The 23,331-nt window shown below is 36.9% G+C and overlaps 1 protein-coding gene across 1 annotated transcript; it reads right to left on the bottom strand.

Moving 5' to 3' along the window:
* Positions 1-20,378: 20,378 nt before the first annotated feature.
* On the bottom strand, positions 20,379-22,644 carry LOC149186911 (transcription factor PCL1-like). Its single transcript, XM_089411224.1, has one exon. It carries the CDS (start codon positions 22,089-22,091, stop codon positions 21,075-21,077), a length of 1,017 nt encoding a protein of 338 aa, XP_089267350.1. The 5' UTR covers positions 22,092-22,644; the 3' UTR covers positions 20,379-21,074.
* Between the last annotated feature and the right edge of the window lie 687 nt (positions 22,645-23,331).

Below are 23,331 nucleotides of genomic sequence, written 5' to 3'. Positions count from 1 at the left end.
ATGCTTTCCTTCATCACACCCCTAACAAACACCTTCATGTTCTATTTTAAATTCAGGCATACCTGTCACCATCTTCCTCACATTGGGTAGAGATTTATAATGTAGATGAGAAAACCTTTGGTGCCATAATTAGGATTGAAGTGATGTGTCACAATACATAGCTCCCAATGGGCTTCTTCCAACTTGATATAGGTTATCAACCCTAAATCCAAGTGTAAATGCATCTTTGAAGTTTTTATTCCACACACGTGCCTTTCCATCAATTAATTCCACCTTGAATCCTTTGTCCTCCATCACCGAGATAGATACCAGGTTCTTCTTTAGATCGGGTACATATAGTACTTCTTGTAGATGAATGGTGTTACCTTGATTCAATTGAAGAGTAACATTCCCAACTCCCTTTACGGGAAAGATGGCATTGTCTCAAAGGATAATTTCCAAATTTGTATCCTTTTCAATCATATTTGAAAGAGCTTCCTTATACCCAGTGAAGGGCCTTGAGGCACCACTATCAATCAACCAATTTCCCAAAGTGTCCGGAGGAGGTGCAGTAGAAAGGGAAGATATAAGATAGAATTATTTTTGCTTGTGATCAAAAACATTAGATTCATCATACCTGGGGTTTCTTGTGTTGAATAAAGTGTAACTAGGTTCGGTCTTCATAACTGTACTTTTGATATTTGTATTTATTCAAGAAAAGAAATATTATTTTATAATATATGTCAATGAGTTTCTTGCTCGTTGAAGTAGGTCAAGCACGTGTTTAAGTGCTTCTAGGAAGTCAAAAGTCAGAGTATTTATGTAAGACCTTTAGAGGGCATGTTACACTATGTATAAAATAGTATAAAGTCCAAGGAATACCTCCAAGCAAAGTCCAAGTCCTCCCCATGCAGCAACATCCTGCAAATGAAGCAAATCAATGGAATAAATTCAAGTCGGCCTACAGTATTCTAGTCAGCCTTCAAGTCAGCATAAAAGGAGGGACAATACTCTCTATATAGAGGTTGTCCAATCCATTACAACGTCAACCAATGACCTTTTAAATCAGAGAGCAAGGAAGACCGAAAAAGGAGAATAAAATTCAAATAAGAAGGAGCCTATAGTGTAGCGAAGAAGGAGAGACCTAAACCGAAGCTGAAGGGATTGTTTTTAGGGTGAAAAATAGTCACACATGCGAGAAATAGAGGACAGTCTGCGGTCACTACAACAGCAAGATAACATTCCTATGTATCTCATTATTTGGGCTAGAAACCTAGGCCTATAAGGCCTCCTACTCAAGTGAAGAAGAGAGTCTCTCAAGCAAAGAAGAGAGGAACCAAAGTATAGGGGAAACCTCCCACACGTGTGAGAAATTAGGGTTGCAGTGAAGCCCTATCAAGTCTGCAACTACACCTCAAGAAGAAGCTAATTTGGACCAAGGGAAGGAAGGTATCCTTATTGGTGAAGGATCTCACCAAGGACCAAAGATTGAAGTCTCTTCTAGAGCTCACATAAACAAGGTACATCACCCGTTGTCGAAAGAAGAAGGAAGACGAGTGTTGGGAAATAAAGTGCAGAAAGGAGAAAGGACTTGACTGTTGCTTAGAGGATATTCTATTCAAGGGTCTAGGGTTTGGCATTGATCAAGAAATAATATTCAATAAGAGAAAAAACTTACCGAATGGTTTTCTTCTCAAGGGAAGAGAATTTTTGGCCCTGGAAGAGAGCCAACATCTTGTGTTCTTGTTTTATGTTTTGATAGCAGTTTGATGAAGCACACATACATGCATTAACAAGGGAAGAAGAAGATTAAGCTAACAAAGACAAATTGTAAAAATACTTCACAAATTGTTATCTAGTCCCAAATAATCACACTATACCTAATTGCCCTAGATTCTTCAACATGGAATTAGAGTTAAGGTGGCACATCAAGGAAAAGGCAACTTAAGAATGCTAATCAAGAAAAGGCATCTACAAGGTTGAAGCATCAATCCAAATCTACTTAAGTAAAAGAAGGCCTACCATCTATCATTCATCAAGGAAGACTACAAAGCAAGGAGAAGAGCCTTACATAAAGGCACCTTCAAAGAAGAGCAGATCAAGAAGGGACCTACACCACAAGAAAATCCATCAATCAAGTCTACTTGAAGCAAGACCACTTGGAGAAGGCAACTTGAAGAACATCAAGATCCTAGAAAGGCAAGTCATCAAGTCTTCAAGGAGAAAGAAAATCCACTACATCTAAAAATCTATCAAGTATATGTCCCCTTTTGAATATACATCAATATCTTTATGCAAGGAAAACAAAGAATTCATAGGTACCAGTAACTTTCTTGCATGGAAGAAGAGGATTGATTTCCTTCTCAAGGAGAATAAACTCCTAGAACACATCAAAGGGAATGTTACTTTTCCTGCTAAGGAACAAACTCAAGCCTTATCCAAGTATAATAAGGATGAGACAAGAGCTCAATGGATTCTAATAGAATCCATCAAAGAGTCTCTCATTCCTTATGTCTTCAAATTTGAGACATCAAAAGAAATTTATGATAAGCTAGTAGAGCTATTCTCGGTATCCACAACCAGAGAAGTGATATCTCTAAGGAATGAATTGTACAAGATGAATATATCAAAGGAAGGAATAGATCCCTACTTCATGAAGATATCTGAGATGAGGGATCAACTTCAAGAGCTTGGGGAAGTCATGTATGAAAAAGAAATGACAATTGTAGTGATCAATGCTCTACCTAAGGATTGGGGCAACTTCACATCAAGCATATATGCCAATAAGGAAGCAACCACACTAAGTGAAATGTGGTCTCTATGAAAAACAGAGGAAACCAGACTCAAAACCAAGGAAGATGTGGGATCAAAGGAGCAAGCATTTGGTACCATGGCCAAGAGAAAGGGAAAATTTGGTAAATTTGGTCCACGAAGAACAAACAACAAAGATATGTCCAAAATCCAATGCTATGGATGCCAAGAATATGGACACTACAAAAGGAATTGTCCTAATCTTACGAAGGACAACAACAACCAAAGAAAGAGGGAAGAAACTCACTTGACTCAAGAGGTGAAAGAAGAAGAAAAGAAGTAAAAGAAGGAATATCCTCCGGATCTCTACCATGACTAAGTCAAACTCTTTACTTAAAGTCTTATTTAAAAATTTTGAGTAGGATAGGAGCATGTAGGAATAAAATTGCATAGCTAGAAACATCTTCTAGAATCTAGAAGCATGAAGTACATAGAGTTCTAGATACTCATGTAGAAGTATCATTTATAATGAGAAAAAAATGCATGGTTAGAAATATCTTCTAGAATATAAGAGCATGGTAGATATAGCTCAAGATATTCATGTAGAAGGAGCATACATAATATAGGACCTCATCCACGATGAAAGAAAATTGATCATGATTAAGAATCTTAGAAGACCTCCATCATCAAAGGAAAAGAAAAATTTGCAAGGAAAGGGTCTTTAAGATCCTATGATGGAATCTTCAAAAGAAGGTTCATGAACCAAAGCAGATGTCTCATTGAGAATCCCATTCATGGGGTTCAAGAAAAGGATGATATGTAGGCAAGCTAAAATGAAGCAAGAAGGGCCACACCAAGGACAACCTAATGAAGCTAAGATGATCAAAGGAGAATCAAGATGAGGTATGTATGCATCAAAGTTTAGTCATGTTATCATTGAGTCATGGGAATAGTTCTATAACATGATCAAGTAGGAAAGAATCTCTTTCACCAATGACATGCTCGAAGGCATGTACTACAATACAATAAAGGTCAACAAAAGGATATTCTCACATAAGGAGTATAATATTATTGACTAAGAAGCAAGAAGAAATGCTGACTAGTCTAGGAAGCAAGCAATGAAGAATTCCTCTCAAGGAGCATAAGATGGTTGAATAATTTATCCAAAGAGAAGCAAATGAAGAAAAAGATCAAGCATGTATAGAACACCATGATCACCGAGAATCACTATCTAACAAGATACTTTGAACATATCTCCCGAAAGAAGGCAGGACAACTCTGACAAAGGAAGGAAGGACCCTTGACATGTATGAAGGCCTTGGAGATATGAAAGATGCAGATAATTGATTCTACTCTACAAAGATGTCGTGATGAAGAAGCCATCCATCAAAAGAAAAAAAGCAATGTTAAATCAATATTAGGATGAAGTCATGATGGGCTACTAGGTCGAAGCATGTAAACAAGCAAGTACAAAAAAACATCCATGAGAAGAGTATTCTGAAGCATGGACAGATGAAAAAGGAGTTGCCAGATGACAAGACAACTTGATGTATGACAAGAAAGTCATTTTCCACGAAGGAAGAAATGACATGACAAACCAGGAAGGAAAGTGATCGATGGATGGTTCCCTACTTAGAAGAAGTTCGAACAAAGACTTCATGACATCAAAGAAAGGAAGGAGATCAAGCAGTTGAAGGATCCATGAAGAAGAAGTTGTTGATGAATGAAAGAGTTCCTAGTTAAGGGGGAGCTCTGACATTTCCCTGATCAAGAGGGAATTTTGGATCACCCCTGATTACAAAGGAGTGAAAATTGTGTTTTTCTCATGTATCATGCACTAGACCAGGACTAATAGCCATAAGTCTAGATGAAGGCCGTGAATGGAAATGTAGACACAAGATAGACACAACATTCTTGTCTTCACTTGGGAAGAAAGAATGGGAGCATTGGGTAATTGTCTGGCATCTGATACTCTTTGAGGATGTGTAGGGCATCCAAGACAAGAGTAGGCAAGAGAACCGATAGTCTTTGAGGGATGGGAACCCAAGACAAGAATATTCCTAGAAGGTCATACTCAGTGAACACCCGGGTCGGTATGTACCTTGAGAGACAATGACTAAGGTGTCTATAAGTCATTGGTCTCACCAACATTGTGCTCTGATCTATTGAGAGATAGAGTTGTCATTCAAGGCCTTATTGTTGAAACAATGTTGGTTATTATGATGCTATAATAGATGGATTGCAAATTTGGTTTCTCTTATGTGAATTCTTCAAGATAGAAACATAGCCAACACCTTGTAATGTTGTATGAATACCTCCCTAGTTAAGAGGGAGTGTTGAAGAAAGTGTAATTAAGTTTGATCTTCATAAATGTACTTTTGATATTTGTATTTATTCAAGAAAAGAAATATTATTTTTATAATATATGTCAATGAGTTTCTTTCTCATTGAAGTAGGTCAAGCATGTGTTTAAGTGCTTCTAGGAAGTCAAAAGTCAAAGTATTTATGTAAGACCCTTAGAGGGCATGTTACGCTATGTATAAAATAGTATAAAGGTCAAAGGAATACCCCCAAGAAAATTCCAAGTCCTCTCCATGAAGCAACGTCCTCCAAATGAAGCAAATCAATGGAATAAATTCAAGTTGTCCTGTAGTCTTCTAGTCGGACTTCAAGTCAGCCTAAAAGGAGGGACAATCCTATATATATAGAGGTTTTACACTCCATTACAACATCAACCAATGAACTCTGAAATCAACAAGCAAGGAAGACCGAAAAAGTAGAAGAAAAGTCGAAGAATAAGGAGCCTCTAGTGTAGCGAAGAAGGAGAGACCTAAACCGAAGTTGAAGGGACCGGTTTTAGGGTCAAAAACAGTCACACGTGCGAGAAATAGAGGACATTTTGCGGTCACTATTGTAGCAAGATAACAGTCCTATATATCTCATTGTTTGGGCTAGAAACCTAGGTCTATAAGGCCTCCTACTCAAGTGAAGAAGAGAGTCTCTCAAGTGAAGAAGAGAGGAACCAAAGTATATGGGAAACCTCCCACACGTGTGAGAAAATAGAGCTGCAGTGCAGCCCTATCAAGTTTGCAACTACACCTCAAGAAGATGCTAATTTGTATCAAGGGAAGGAAGGCATCCTCATTGGTGAAGGATCTCACCAAGGACCAAAGATTGAAGTCTCTTCTAGAGCTCACATAAACAAGGTCCATCACCAGTTGTCGAAAGAATAAGGAAGATGAAGTGTCGGGAAACAAAATGCAGAAAGGAGAAAGGGCTTCACTGTTGCTTAGAGGATATTCTAGTCAAGGGTATAGGGTTTGGCATTGATAAAAAAAAAAGCTTCAATAAGAGAAAAACTTATCGAAGGGGTTTCCTCTCAAGAGAAGAGAGGTTTTGGCCCTAGCAAAGAGCCAACATCTTGTGTTCTTGTTTTATGTTTTGATGGCAGTTTGATGAAGCACAAATACATGCATAAATAAGGGAAGAAGAATATTAAGCTAACAAAGACAAATTGTAAAAAGACTTCACAAATTGTTATCTAGTCCCAAAGAATCACACTACACCTAATTGCCCTAGACTCTTCAACATCTTGATCTCTTGGGAGGGTGACCATTTCCTTGATGAGGAGCAGGAGCATTCCTTTTTCCTTGGTTGTTGAATCTACCATTTCTTTGATTGTTGTTGCCCCTGAAATTTTTGTTGTTGTGGTTCTCATCATCGTGAGGTGTATCCCTTATATTAGGACACTCCCTATCATAGTGACCAAACTTATTGCAAATGAAGCATCTTCCCTTCCATTTTTGAAACCTGACCTTCCTTGACATTGCTTCTTTGAACCTGCATTGTTCTTCTTTTCAGCATGAGTAGAGAATGCAATAGGATCATTCATATTTGAAGGCATATCTAGTTCCATCATCTTTGTTTCTTCTTGAGAACATCTAGTCAACAATTCTTCAAAACCTAGAATCTTGTCGTTGTTAAGAATAGTAGTGTTGAACACGTGTCATTCATGAGGGAGTCCTCCAAGGACAATGAGAGTAAGCTCCCCATCAACAATAGCTTCTCTAATCGAAAGAAGATCATTTTTTATCTCAGTAATCCTCATGACGTAGGATTGAATATCCTCATTTCTTTCCTTCTTTATATCCTTCAGCTTGTTCTTAAGGAAAAGAATTTGGTTTGCATTGCTAGATTTGAACATGCCAACCAACTTGTCATATATCTCCTTTGATGTGTTCAAATCGGAGATGTAAGCCACTAAATGTTTATGAGTACATTAGGGTAATTTTGAGGTCTAAAATGGACCTCCTAAGGAAATTATAAAATAATAGTGGAAATAATAAAATAAGATTATATTACATCATCAAATTTTAGAGGGAAAAAAGAAAAACCTATTTTTTCAACTCGTATTTTAAACTTATCTCCCTATGGGTTTACTCAAATTTTGAGCGACAATGCTCGTTAGATGAAAATTTTGATTCCTCATCCAAGGAGTACCCATGTTGCATACTTTTGATGGACCCTGCTACATGAAAAATGAGAAATACATGAAAAAACGTGATTGCAATCACGTTTTTTCATGTATTTCTCATTTTTCATGTAGCATGGTCCATCAAAAGTATGCAACATGGGTACTCCTTGGATGAGGAATTAAATTTTTCATCCAACAAGTACTACTGCTCGAAATTTGAGTAAAATCTTAGGGAGATAAGTTGAAAATATGATTTTAAAAAATAGTTTTATTATTTTTTTATTTTTTTATCTTTTCACTTTTTACTCAAAAAATGGTGAATTATCCCCCATGGTTGACATCGTCATCTTGAATCTTATTGGTTCTTATAAAGTTTATTTTGTTTGTACATTTTTCTTAGGAGGCCCATTTTAGAACTCAAAATTCCCTAATGGAATCCCTCATGATCTTCTTGGCTTTGACTTCACCCTTCTTGTACTTTGTCTTAGCAGTAGCCGATGCATTTGAAGGAGGTTCTGAAATTTTTCCTACACATAATCCATAACATCTTGCTCTTCTAATGTCAAATCAAGAGACATTTTTCATTAATGATAAGCAGAATTATCATGAAGCTTATCATCATACTTGAAGTAGGATGTGGAGGCCATTGAATCTTATCTTTGATCAATGATTTCTCTTCTTAATGATTGCTCTTCTCACTCTTGCTTGGGCTTTGTCTTCACCTCATCTCTAATACCATGTTAATTTTAGGATAACAATGGTATGTTCTATGCTTAGAGAAATTTTACTTCAATTTCTTTATTAGCCCAATATCAATATCCAGTTTAGCAATCACATCATCATGAAACAATAATAGTAGAAGAGAAGCCAAGACAAGAGGACACAAAATATGGCACCAGCCAGGGACAAACCCCAATGTGGGGAAACCCTTGATCAATTCTTCTTATAATTCTTCAAAATTTCAGCAGAGAGAGAGAGTACAATATACAATATTCACTTGCCCAATCACAGTGAAATATGATCATTCAAACAACAGAAACAGAAAGCCCTAACCAGGAAGTCAACGTTAGTCAACAAGGCAGAATTCTTCCTCCAATTCAGCTCGGTAAAACCTAGTCAACTCGGCCTCCAACAACAAGTCAAATCAGCCCAAAAACACTCTGAAAAAGTCTAGTCAAACCTGGTCAACAAAAATCAATGCATCAACATGCCCTAGCAGAGTCAACACTGGTCAAACAAAGGTCAAATTGCCTCGGATTTCGCGCCCAGAACTGTTGCCTGCCCAAATAGAAATCTTCCACCCAAAACCGCACTCAAAATAGGTCAACGCTTGGTCAATGCAAGTCAAATCAACTTCCTGCAATTTCAGTCAACATTGGTCAACGACTAGAACAGAAAAACCCTTCCCTTCTTTGCATGTTTAGAGAGTTGCCTCTGAAATTAATACCCTATCAATGAAGGAGAGAGAAGATTGTGAGTGAGTGAAGTGTCCAAATGAGGAGGAGGCACCTTGTATTTATATGCAAATGTTGAAGATGAATAGACGTGATTATTGGGCTTTTGAGCCTACATTAGTTTGTTGGCCGACCTTGACAATTTATCTATAATCAAAATAAATTCATAATTCCATTTGTACATGTCAGGATGGGATGATCTTTAGATCAATCCTACACCTCTTAGAGAGAGGAATCCAATAAAAATATGAGCTACCTCATATGAGCTGTCCAATGTGAAGTTTGGCCCTAGTTGCCAAAATTAACAGATATTATCTCTAACAATGTTGCATTTTAAATAAGGGGTGTAAATGTGGAGAGAAAAAGAGAAGCACACCAACCATGTTCCAATTTTTATGAAGATTTGATCATGTTAATGTATATCCATTCCATGGCATTGAAGTTTACATCCAATTATTTTATAGGTAGGCAAATTCTATTAGCATTGGGCTTCTAAAAACATAGTTATTAACCACCAAATCATACTTAATTGGTAATACATTAATCTAGTATAAATAAGTGTGGCATTCCCATTAGTGTTGGAGAAGATGGAATCTAAATAAGATACTTGTTACTCATTCCCATAATCATATTAATCTAAAAGACAAAAAAAAAAGTGTTTCTTTGCATATGGTTTGAAAGCACTAGATGCTAATGATAACAATATTTTTTTACAATGAAGACCTCATGTAAAACCCTCCCAATGCTTCCCCGTGACCCATGAATGGTAAATAATGTAGACCATTGGTTCCTAAGATCCAAGCACTTAACCTCAAGGGGATCAAGAGAGTCAAACATGCGACCTCCCCAACTTAGGAGAGATCTCATTTCTGGCTCATAATTGCTTAAGCTAACCCTCAAGTCTACCAATGATGACAATATTATATAACATGACATTGACAAAATCATTGCATCTAACCTACCAATTTGTTACATAACATATAACTCACTTGGTTTTTGTTCATGGTGGTGTTTACTTGTAATGAAATTTGAAAATTGATTACTATAAGAAGAAATGATAAAAAAATGTTGTGGAAGTTTGAGAAATCTATAATTCAAAATTCTATAAATTATTTTTAAATTATAGAATCTAAAGCATAAATTTGAGGTAAAATGATATTAATAATTATAATATTATGTTAAAAATAGCAATAAGAAATTCCAATTTAATTTGTCCTTGAATTAAATTGTGAATTAAATCGAAATTCTATTTTCACAGCAACTTATAATAGTTAATTAAGTTAAATTGACCTTGTTGAATTAGGAAATTCGTGTTGGAAGTCTATCTACAGTCATGTAGAGTGATCCCTAAATTTCAGGGACCCAGGTTGAGTTCTTTTGAGTTATAATTAGATAACTCAGTCTAATTGAGTTATAAGTCAGTTAAACTAGTCCTAACTGTTGGAGGAACTAGTAGGAGACTAGTAGTGGGGAAGTGCACCAGTGCATCCTCAATACCACACCAGTTAACTGAAGATTCACTCATAAATAACTCATACGTGTCAGTTCAGAGGAAGACCCAGTTGAGATTAGAGTTCCGAGACAATATACTATCAGTTGTATAATTTTCGAAGTTGTACAGATGGTGCATGCAATCAGTTGAGGGCCTATGGAGGGATTGCGCAGTTATGGAGAGTATATTTCCCAATTAATATTGGTTAATTATCTTAGGAATTGCGCAAGGAAGTAGGGGCTTGGCAGGTAGCAGAATTGGCTAAGTGTTGGCTTGCGCTAGCTTGTGAGGCAGAGAGTTAGATTGTACTAGTGCAAGAATTGTTCGGGTTGAACAAGCATTGTATTTTCTTCTCAGATCTTCTAGTTAATGCAATATAGATAGTCGAGGTTTTTAGCAGTTGCTTTTCCTAGAGAAATATTGTGTTATGTGCGATTGATATTTCTCATTTTCTGCTTATTGTTTTAATTGATTAATTTTGATTTTCGCTGAAAAATAGAGTAAATTATTGTCTTGTGTTTTAGCATATCACATAAGTTATTTAATCTACAAGTAAAAATTTACATATTATTGATTAATTTTACAGTGAAATTCAAATTCCAGTGGGGCAGAGGGAATTTCCAAAGTAAAGTTGTAAGGAGACTATGGAGTCTAGCACCTGGTTTTGTCATTTGGGCGATTTGGAAAGAGAGAAATCGACGAATCTTTAGGGATAATCATTGGCAAGAGTCGAGACTTTGGGAGGAAATCTGTCGATCGTTGAAAGAAACGGTTTTATCAGAAATCTGGGACGAAGAGGATTGGAGATTGAACCCGGAGGAACAGCGGATAATTTCTAAGTTAAACATGGATTTTCAAATGATTTATCCCAATCCAGAGTGGAAGATTAAGAATGAAATGTCGAGCCCCAACCATTATAGGATGCCTGGTGAGCGACGAGTTAAATTAAACTTCGACGGGGCCTCAAAGGGCAACCCGGGACAAGCAGGTTTCGGTGGTCTTTTCAGAGATAGTAGTGGTCATACGCGGTGGATTTATGCTGAAGATGGAGGAGATATGACGAACAATGAAGCGGAATTATGGGCAGTTTATCATGGACTCAGGATAGCAGTTAGAAACGGGTATATGAGTTTAGAAATAGAAGGTGACTCACAAATTACGGTTGATATGCTGAAGAAGTTAAGGGATGGGAAGAGCTGGATACATGTGTCGAAGAGCTGGCGGACAGCAGGGATCCTACAGGACATTGAGCAGCTGTTGCGTAGGATCGAATACATAACAGCAACCCATGTACTACGAAATGGTAACCGTGTCGCCGATCTACTGGCTAATTGGGGCTGTGGAGGGCCGAATAGGAGCGTAGATTGTAGCTGGATGTCATTACAAGACGATCCAAGCTGGAATGACTTAAACACCATCTTAAACCAGGATTATGATGATGCGACCGCTCATCAGAGAAATCATTAGAAGACCCTGGATTATGGTAAGGAGGGGGAAGGACAGAGTACTTAATGCGAGATCAAACAATTCACAAGTTCGAGATTATGAGATTAATGTTATGAAGGCTCGCAGCATTCAACCCATGGGAAGGTTTAGCATCCCAAGACGAAAATCGGGCAAGGTACCAAGGAGACGTGGTGGTTATGGCGGCGACGTACTACTAGTTTCCCATCATGGAAGTGTATCTGGAATGGACATTAATGATAAAGCCAGGCTGCAGCGAAGGCTCACGATGGCAAGGTGGCAGTCTCACGATTGTTTAAGTATTGCATGTAATCCCCCGAACCTCCAAATGCAGCTGAACAGAGTGAGGAAGTGCAAAGAGGAATTGCAGCAGCAGAAGGATTGTAAGATGGCGGAGCACCATGAACGGGGGGTAGGCAGGTGGACGCGGAGTAAAACAACGACTCTAGTGGAAAAAGGCAAGAGCACTGTTGAAGAAGCTATGCAGAGGGTTTATCTTGATATACAGGATGATTCGGAAGAAGACTTCGATATTCGGAATTTCTTTGCAGAGGAGGAGTTTCAACGGGGAGCGAAAGGCAAAGCGGGCATGGGGAAGACCCAAACGAGGAAAGCGGGAGACAGCGAGGAGGAGAGTGAAGACCTGGAGAGAAATGAGGAAGAAGAGGTGGAGGGAAGAGGCCGGGGCAGAGGAGCGCGGGGAAGAGCGAATCAAAGAGGGAGAGGGAGACCTGCTGGGCGAGGTAGTCGTGGGAATAGAAATATGAATATGCGTTCGGAAATGGAGGAAGGTGCAGCTAGTGAGGCACGAGGAAGAAAGCGAGGGAAGAAAGACTTGAGGAGGCGCTTGCAGGAAGCAGAAGCTGCATATATTCTGGACACCAATCCTAATATCAGAAGGATGATAGAGCAGATGGAGGAAGAAGCATTGCAGGGGTACTCAGAGCCAGAGATGGAGGATTGGGAGCAATATCTCCCTGATCCTGGACATACGTGAGGTCGAATGACATTATATAAACAGTCTTTACATGTCTATTGGGGCATGAAGCGTTTATTAGCTAAGGCTATGGAACAGGTGGCTGTAGAGATGGCTGAATTGCTTCAAGGTATTCCAACTATGAAAAAGGAGTTGAAAAACATTCAAGTGACTCTACTGATGCAAGACAAAAAGATGGATGATATCGTGCAGCTGCTCCAAGCGAGGGGATTGGGCATCAAGTTAGAGAAAGAACCAAAGGATGCACCGAAACGGTAAAAGTTGCAGCTGAGGATTGGAGGTTTTTATATATGTTGTTGTTTTGTTGTTTTTTGCTTTGCATATTTAGATGTTACTGTCTCATAAGGAAAACAATATACTGTTAGTAAAGATAGATGTATATTTAGCGTGGATAGATAGGTTGGTGACATACTTTTTCTGGATGGCTTTGAAAAATTTCAGATGGTAACGAAGCCCGGTTTCCCTTAAGGGCGGGTGGAGATCTGTCCTATTTTGTAATTTTCTTTTGGTTTTAGTAATGGAAAGTAGAGTACCGCATTAGCTTACAAAAAAACAGTGAAATTCAAATTCAATAGATTTTATTCACTAAAAATGATGAACTTCAAATTCAATAAAAAATTATTCACTAAACATGATTATCATTATCTATTTTGTTGAATCATAATATAAATGAAAAAATAAATTTTCCCGTAATTTAAGTTGAAAATATTTTGATTTTATTTTAAAATAATGTATTTTATAAGTGAATCATTTTTGTAATGAAAAAATAATTAAAATAATTCACATTTTAATGAATCAAACAAAGCCTCTTCGAAAGCACTTTCCGGTTTTCCTTAGATATTGATCTATGTTGACATGCTCTCCCATACCTATGTGCAAAGCCTCGACTTACCTAAATAAGTTTGTATTTCATTGTTCTTTTATGTTAATCATGCAAACTTCAGATTTAAGTTATGAAATGATTCCTAAATAATTTCTTAGAGACTTTTGTACATATATAGACTCAATTTACATGATAACTTTCGTGTATTTTGCATATACTTTTGAACATGTGCATAATGCCAATTTATGAAATGGTTCTTAAATTTTCTGAATTACATAAAAATGTTGCGTTTTTGTTGTTAATGTGAAAATGATTAATTCTAGTATGAAGTTTTAACTTTAATCTTTTGAAAAGGGGTTTTAAATATATAAAATTTATATTTAAAGATGATAAAATATGTATATAATGGATTTTTGACTTTTAAAAACTTAGATTTACTAATAATATGGATATACTTGAAGGAAGTATACTTAAATGATGGTTATATCGATCTTTTAAAAGGAATAATACTTAAATATGGTTATATTGATCTTTTAAAAGGAATAATACTTAAATACTATAGGAAATCATTAGATTTAATAATAACATAGATATTATGGATATTTTTATCATATTGTTATCTTTATCTTTTAATAAGGAATTCTAATTAACCATATTTATGTTTAGAAAGTGTCAAAATTATAATCTCACTTTAAAACTTGACCTCTTTAAGAATATTGCGAAAACATTCTTGAATTATCTAGGATTTTGAAATATAATGCAACAAGTATTAGGGGAGGTCTTGTGTTTCTCTTTCAAATTAGAACCCTCAAAGGAAGATTTGAATTGATGCAATGTTTCCATGTCCTATGTGCAAACAACAAATAGGTGAGCATACAAGCCAATCTTGGCACATATAAAAAATTGGAGTAGTGAATAGTTGATGTACAAGAATATTATCAATACATTCCATAGACATATAACATGAATGAAAACATTCAACTTTGAGGAATGAGTAACTTCATACATACAACTGCCACTATTTCACCAAGTAGATCATTTTTTTCATAAATGCCACAAGGGCCAACTTACAACATGTCTGCGGAGACTTGAATCACACAACTAGAGACACAAAACTTGTGCCATACCACTCGAACTAAGTTCCTTCGACCATTCTAAATGTTTATATTGGGTATAATAACATAATGATAATAAAGATAGTGTGTCAAGCTATGAGTATTGTACATTAGTAATGTCTTTTATGCTCACAAATGCTACTATTTATTGAGTCGAAAGGTGATGTGTAAGTATGTCGTACTCAACTTGGAGTGGACACGTGACCCTCTTAAAATGAAAATAAAGTATTCTCTAAATAGAAAAGCAACGTCAATTATAATAAAAAAAGAAAAAACAATATGCTATGCATGTTTAATTAATTGTCCATATAATCTAATATAATTTCATGCAAAGTAATTAGAATTAAACAAATATGTGAGTAATATGTTTAAACCTTATACTTTTCAAAAATATTTTAACAAGTTATTTAAATAAATTATAAATTATTTGAAGATCTATGTTAACTAATTTATGTGAATTATCAACTTTATATATATATATATATTAAAAGAAAATATTCTAATGTTGTATGTAATAAAATATCCAATGTAGGTTATGAGTAAAATATTTTAATGAATTAATATTGATGTATACTTCGAAATATACAACATTCAAAAATATAATTTAAACAATGAAAAGTCTACACGTTTTTTTCACTCTAAAATAAGTGTGCACCTAAAGAAATTTGATCCCTCAACTCATGTTAGATGAGTACTTGAGATAGATCTATATTGGTTTAATTTCAATGAATTATGGTATTTTTATTTATTATCCTTCTTATTTATTTGGATGATACGAATATTTTACAAGACTTGGAAGTCACAATGAACACCTTCAACAACCTTTACAAGTTCTATAATAACACTAACTCCACATTATTTGTCGAAAAATTGAAGTGGCCTACTTATGATTTATTTTTATGAAAAAAATAGTTAATTTATCTTTTTGAAATTTAGGTCCAATTCAATTAAAGCTTATTTCACAAATGGTTACATATAGCTTTTAGCAATCTAACCAATTACTTATGAAAATTTATTTCGAACTATTCAATATTTGGTTTTAGTAGACACTAGTCTTAATTCAATGATGGGTTCATGATGCGTAAAGTTATGTACCAAATTTCTATTCAATTGTTGATAGCCCACATAAATGGCATGTTGAAAAAGAATTAACCCAAGTGTTAGTTTAGAGAAAATTTGGTGCAATAAATACCCTTCAAACTTACCTTCTAAGCCGAAGAAAGTTCATATTATATACTGCAGCCCCTCAAACCATGTTTCCAAAAACACTTCCAACCAAAAAACAAAAAACTAAAAAATGCCAGTTTTCTATCCCTATTGAATAAATTTAGTAGAATAAATACCTTTCAGACTTGCCATCTACTCTATAAGTAACTCATATTATAAGGTGTAACCCCTCAAACCATGTTTCTAAAAAACACTTTCAACCAAAAATGTTAATAACTTTGGTAGAATAAATACCGTTCAAATAGTCCATAAGTAACTCATATTATAGCGTGTAACCGATCGAACCATGTTTCTAAAAAGCACTTTCAACCAAAAATGTTAGTTTCCGATTACATATGTTGATTAAGTCCAAAGTTCTGCTGATATGTCTTGAGAAAGATATCCCATCGTACTTTCTTTTTTTTTCCTTTTGAAGTCATATTCACTGAAACATTTTTCAAGGAGTCATTTTTCTTATCGTATATAAGACTTTGTGCTTATTGAATTATGATTTGGTAGCAACCTGGGGTGGTTGTTGTGATAATGATAGAGGTTCAAACTAGGTATGTGATGGTATCTGACGAGGTTGACTTTACTTTGCGCATATAAAATACACAGCTTCCCATTTTAAAAAACATATCACTTCGGGTATTGTTGGTCCAAGTCACTATCTATGGGTTATCAATTAGTTATAATGGTTGTGCATACTCCAATTTCTGGATCCTGGAATAAATTACAAGAATTTAGGCATTGTCAAATACCGTAAGGGTATATATCGACATTGTTAAGGCACATACAACACTCCACTTCGACGATATTATCGATCGGGGATAATTATTCTGTATACTCCGATTTCTCGATTCTGGAACAACATTTAAAAAAAAAAAAAAAAGCATATCCCGACGTTTGGAAGGCACATACAGTACTACATGCAACAACTTCTAAATGGGAAGATTTTAGGCTTAAAGGATAATTTGTTCTTCAAGTTAAACAACCTTTACATGCCACGAGGAGGCTTTAAGACGGCACATTCTACACTCTACGGACTTTAAGGTGATCATTTGAGAAAAAAATAAGACTTTGCACAATCTTCCAAATATCTTTGTGCTGGATACCTGCGTTCTTTGGTCATACCTTCTTTGTGATCTTTCTTTGTGATTGTGATCAGAGGTGTTGTCCAACCCAGGATAGAAGAATAGAAAAGATGTAATATCTGGTTTTGTTATGTATAGATCAGTCTAAATCCATTTTAATTCATGATCTATCAAGCTCCAAGAGGGATCAAGGAAGGGAGGGGTTCAGGGGATCAAATCTCTTGAGGTAAACTTTTACCTTTTCTTCGAGTTTTGCACTCAAAAGAGAGATCTGAGATTTGCACTTTAAAAGATTCGATCCCTCTCTCTTTTGAGATTTACACCTTAAGAGATTTGATCCCTCTCAAAACTCGATAAATCTCAAGTTAAGATGGATCTAAGCTTTATTATAAAACAAACAGTACAGTTGCATTCACATAAGAATGTCATGCAATTTCTCCATCAATGATAAACATATTGCAAATACGTGTCTGTAACAAAATAGGATGCCTAACCAGCTCGCTGTTGGTAACAAAATATAAAAATCAAAGACAAAGCATTTCCTAAGATCAATGCTCTACGATATGGTTCTCGCACCATTATTCAACGGGTTGGAGATAATGCTGTCCAACCTCGGTACTATCTCACATAGGCAATGGGCATTGATGGTGTTGTCAAAGGAGAACTTTTGAAGCCTTATGAACACTCCACCTTGGTCACAAAAGTACCAGTGATTTGTTGATGGTAAATGTTTCCAAATTTTAACCTACACTTTACACGGACAAATTCTTTGATACCAAGGTTCGCACGGTTTGACATTGTCCGGGCACATATATCGTGTCACAACAAAAATTCCCCCATCGGACACATCAGATCTCATGCCGCATGCAACAATGTTCTTCCTCTCTTACCAGCATTGGACTATAGACAACTTCACAATGGGGAGGGAAAGTGGAAAATATGTGTCCAATTATTACTAATGAGCCGAGTTTTGTGATTTTAATATTTGTTTTTTAATTTACCTCTAGTTAAGATGTTAGTTCTAGCTAATTATTTCTCAGCTACTAAATGTTGCCAACCTGTTTTTAAGTCTTAAATCCCAGCACACAGAATCATAAAACAGATGTTAAAGAACCAAAACGCTAACTATTAACCAAATCATATAGATCTACTCTTAACACATATCTGATCACAGAACAATAATGTTAAATGAGAAGCCTATTGTAGCATTATCAGAACATTTTCATACGCATTAAACAAAACCTAATATCATCAGATCAGAACAAAACAGATGTAAATCAATACAAATCATTAGATGTGTCATTAGTCATAGTCACAAATCAGAACATTCAAGAAAAGACGAACGCAAGGTTTATAGTGGGGAAAGCCACCCCAAAAAAATTCAGCTCTTAATCACAACCAGTTATTACAGTCCTCCGATGCTTCTTTCTCAGAAAGGCAGAAACAAAAATAATATCAAAGCTTGAGCAGCCTTTACTCTAGTCTCTAACTCTATCTCATCTGATCATACAGAAGGGTCACTTTGACCTAGTCGACCAATGGTTAGGCAAGCCCCCTAAAACCTTTAAATTTTAATCATTTTAATCAAACGAAATCCATCTCATCATGATTAAAATTTTAGAAGCTATACAACATTACTTTAGTCTGGTTAACATTTAATATGGTTTTTGTAACTCTAAATAATAACCAGGAACTGAAATAAGTGTCGTAGATCTAACTACTCACCCTCGTAGAAGAGAGCCATCTTTTGAACAAGAACACAGTGGAGAATATGTTTCCTTCATGTCTAGCATCTTTTCTCTCTTGATGGCCTATCTTGATGGCCTATTGTCACGATGTGTTGAGTTATTAGCTCTTTCTCCTTTTAGAAATCGCATCACTTACAAACTTCCAAACTGACAAACATAAGAATAAAAGCCAACAATGGATGAGACTTTATCCTCGGATTTCTTGTTCTGGGGCTCACACTTGGATTTTACACTTGGATGAAATAAATGGTGATTTCTTGTACGGATGCAGTATCGGAGGATTCTTATGACATAGCAGCTAGAAAACTTCTCTCAAGAAAAGCAAGTTATACATGCAATGCAGAGTTCATGCAGTTTCTCAAGGCCAGGTCTCAAAAACGGACTCATTACATAATTCTAAAACTTTTCCATCGTCAAAAGGAAGTTATTTATGCAATGCATAGTCCATGCAATTGCCGAAGGCCTCAATCTCCAAAATCGACTCATTACATAAATTCTTAAAAGCTGCAAAAGAATGTAACAGCATGGGCAATATTATTTCCACACTCAGGCAAATTGAAGATATGACAAACGTACTGGAATGCCAAGGATATCGATTTCCCACACAAAAATGCTACTTAAATCTAGGTTAGAGGTGGATGCATATCAAAATAGAGCTCCTATCTGCCGCAGGAGAGAGGACAATTTTTTCAGAATCTGGACAAGTATGTTAACATAAAATAAGTCGAGTGCTGCAGGCAGCTCCTGAAACTCTATATCAATGACGGGAACAAATCATGACCTTCTAAAAGAGAAAATACTGGAGAGTCTTACCACATATAATAGAAAACATCAAGCAATATCACCGTGTCAAAATAACTCCTGGACAGGAGGCCCGAGAGACAGGAGGCCCGAGAGGCATTATTTTCAGAAGATGAATTAATGCGGTTGTCACAAAATGCCAAGGCTCAGGAAGGGGCACCAGGGCCTTCTGTTAGTAGGTTGTTATATTTATTATGTTTTATCATATTTTGTCATATGATTTCAGAATTAACTCATGGCACTCGGTGGACTGAACTTTGTCCATTTTGGTTCACAGCTTCATGCCATGCTCCATGGTCATTTTGATATATTTTGATATGATCATACAAAGTACTCGGATATCTTATTTTCCGTTTTCAGTGTTATGATGTATATTTCATTTCTTATCTAAATTCAATGCAAAAAAAATAAAATATGAAAATCTATATTTTTTTGTATTTTTCAATATATTGAGTCATTTTTGGGTTGATCGACAAGTCTTTGCCAAGTTTGACTGGTGGACCAAAATGGGTCCAGAGCAGAGTAGTCTGGGAAATTTGCTATACACCCAAAGCACTCATAATAGCATACTTCCTACAACTGCAAGAATTTGGAGAGTTTATTAGGAAAAACTGATCAGGATCATTATTCTGATTTACAACTAAATAATGTAGTGACTTGTGAACTTGTAGCTTGAACGACCCTAAAGGATGGCCAGCCACTAAAGAGATGTGGAAGAGAAGATTTTCTTTTGGTGCAATACACATAAAAGTAACTAAGCAAAGGCTACTTCTTAGATAAGATTCATTCAGAAAAAAACTTGCAAAAGCAGATGAACTTTTAAACTGCAAAATCACTACTTCTGGTATCCCAAAACAAAAAGATATAGTTGGACATATGCTCCTCCCAAAGAGGTTCTACGCATATCATATTGACAGCATCTAAATTCAATTGTTACAGACCAGAGCAACCATCTTGCTTGTTTGGTGCTTGGCAGAGCATTCTAAGAGAACGAGCCATTTCAATTAATAAGATCGAAAGTTCCACGCAGTATTAGCTTACAACGTTACATGATATCATCTGAGGCCTTTTCCCATAATGCCATTCCTTAGTCATTTTGAGAGACAATGGACTTGTGACATTTCTGAGTACTTGTACTTATATAGAAAACGCTACTAGGACATGTGCAGAGAACTGAATGATGGATACAGGAAAATATGCAAACAGAAAAACCCAATCCAATGATTTCAATCAGGCAACGTTTTTCTCAGTGTCCACAGACTTTTTCTTGCTGTTCATATTTAACATTAGTAAATACTTTGCACAGGATACTTTACCTCCTATATTCATATAGTAGATGTATCTCTTTCCAAAGGGCATTTCGTCCAAACTTGCTAGTGTAGCTAGTGTTTCTAATTCTAGTCACATTCCTCTAAAGTTTGTTCCTCATCAAAACAACTATCACACTTCACCTGCCCTTCATTAGAAGGGGAGGTGGAGACATGCTTGTTATTGCAGGCAATGACACAATCTAACAAACCAGTTCCCCAGTTTTGATGAAGAAGATGAACAGAATTGACCAACTGATAATCACCGGATAACTTAACATAACCGAAGCTTTCGTTTCAGGTACAACCAAACTGAGACACACATAAAGCATGCAAGATTTGCAATCGTTTGATCTGCACCAATTTTGTTTACTCTTGAGGACCAGCAGCATTATGATAAGATGATGTCATCTCCATTCTGTCAGCAACTGAGTCATGGTAATCGCTGGAATGGATTCTCTGTGGGATCGACCTCGCATATGCTGCGCCATAGGGATGTGGATCGAATCCGGCATAAGAACCAGAAGGATGCATGCCTGCCGCTGCCATGTGACCATGCCCGTGGGCATGACCATGAGCTATACCGACAACAGGCATCCGAACTAAAGGAGACCCGTACGGCATGGGCATCTGCATAGGCTCATCTCTGTGATTTGCAAGAAACATAGATGCCGCAAGATTGTGCGGCACCGGCGTAGACGCAAACAGATGATCTGAAGACGAGGGACCTTCATTGGACAGCCCCTGCATTCTCTTAAGATAGAGCCTATACTTCTGAAGATGACTGGCAACGTTTTCCCTTGTCAAACCCTCTACGTTCATCAACTGCATAATGGTCTTCGGCACAGCATTCTTGATACCCAAATGACTCACTACATCAACAAACCTCTTGTGCAGCTGTGGTGTCCAAACCAACCTAGGCCTCTTGAGTGTCCTAGCAGAAGGTTCGTCGGAGGAATTATCGAACGCAGAGGCCGGTGACCCCGGCTCCTCTGTTTCTCTGCTCCTCCCCTTCTTAAACCCACCGCCATCACTGTTCTCACCCCCAAACGGAACATGAGCAGTCTGGCCAACCCCGGCCCGCCCACCCCCGCCACCGCTAACCCTATGCTGTCCCCCATCTAACTCGTGGTCCTCACACTCCTCAACTGAAAACGTGTGAAAACCCTTAATCGAATTCAAGGGGGCACTGTTTTGCCGTCTCAGAGCCGCAAATGTGTTCTTCGAAGCGCGGCTGACGTCCAACTGACTCCGGCAGGGCTCCGGCGAGATACTGAACGCACAGGCGAGTTCCGGCGTTATCAGCACCTGCGAGAGAGGGGTCAGCTCGTCCGGCCCCGGGAGCCCCGCCTCCCATTCCGTCACACGGTCGTCCAACTTCATCATTTATTTTACAGAGAAATACAAACAAACAAACAATCCCTGAAAACTATCAAACCTCAGCAGTTTCCACCATAATTCTTAACTCAATTCCAAGACTTCTTACAGCCCACACCGAGAAAAAGAACCAGGGTTTGCACCATTGGCTTCGCATAAATCCCCCCACCCTCCAATTCCCCGTAAACTGAAAAATTTCAAAACTCAAAACAAAGATTAAACAGACCTGCAATTCTTCTGAGATTAAACCGACCTGAAATTCTTCTTATCCACAGTCGCCAGCAATTACACAAATTTTTCGAACAGAACTCTTGGGTCCGATAAACCCTCGCAGTGTGTCCTGACTTGGGATGTCCCTCACTTCTCTTCCTGGATTTTCCTGGCCAATTCTCCCGCTGCGGGATTCGAACCGTCGCCCTTGTCCGAAAAGCAGCGGGATTCCAGCGAGATTTCCTTTGCCGATATTTGCCCCAGTGTCGTGCCTTCCGAGCGGTTCGAACCTGTAACAGGCCCTTAGCGTGTAGGAATCTTGCTGAGGCGGATAAAAAGTAAAAAGGTACAAGATATTTTGGACATATTTTTTGGTTACAATATTCCTCGCCGAAAATATCTGGATTTACGTTGCGGAAAAAGTGCGCAAAAGTGCAAAAAGTGACGTAGATAGACTGTCAGTTTCTACGATTCCAATCGTTAAAAATACGACTTTTCTTTGCCATGGATGGGTGGATGGAAAAATTTGACAGGGAATTGGCTTCTTATCGTTTAAAAAATATTATCTTTTGTTTTTTTTATTTGATTGGTGAGATGGAATTTGATTGGTAGTACGTTTTTCATATTTTAATATTTTTTTGGGAAAATTTATCATCATGATTTTGGATCACTGCTTATTTAATGTAAATCATTTCATTTGGATTTTTATTGGTCAGTGGCTTTTTGCCCAAGTAGTTTAATTAGCAGGGGGAATTGCTCTGAAAGTTATGGAAATTCCGGTTATATTTATAGAAAATTTGGCAAAGATTTTTGTAAATCCAAGTGTCCTAGATGTTTTTGATGGTGCTGAATCCATTTCCACCATCAAAAACACGATTCAAACACTGCCTCTACAAGATTTTTTGAAATTTTTTTTGCCCGGATTCCGACCACTTTTAGCCATCTGGGCAATTGACGACTCCATTTCAAATGTTTAAGTTTTAAGCCAATAATTTTTTAATTAACCAAACATAATTTTAATTATAATAAAAAAAACTAA

Source organism: Pinus tabuliformis, chromosome 3_1 (assembly GCF_031772625.1).
Source record: "Pinus tabuliformis cultivar Carrire ecotype Pingquan chromosome 3_1, CPIR1, whole genome shotgun sequence".
In the NCBI taxonomy this organism is placed as follows: domain Eukaryota; kingdom Viridiplantae; phylum Streptophyta; class Pinopsida; order Pinales; family Pinaceae; genus Pinus; species Pinus tabuliformis.
The sequence above is the reverse complement of the archived record's forward strand: the minus strand, read 5'-3'. Positions and strand labels throughout refer to the sequence as shown.

Excerpts from the sequence above, each read along its gene's own strand:
- LOC149186911 (XM_089411224.1), bottom strand. The coding sequence starts at position 22,091 with ATGATGAAGTTGGACGACCGTGTGACGGAATGGGAGGCGGGGCTCCCG.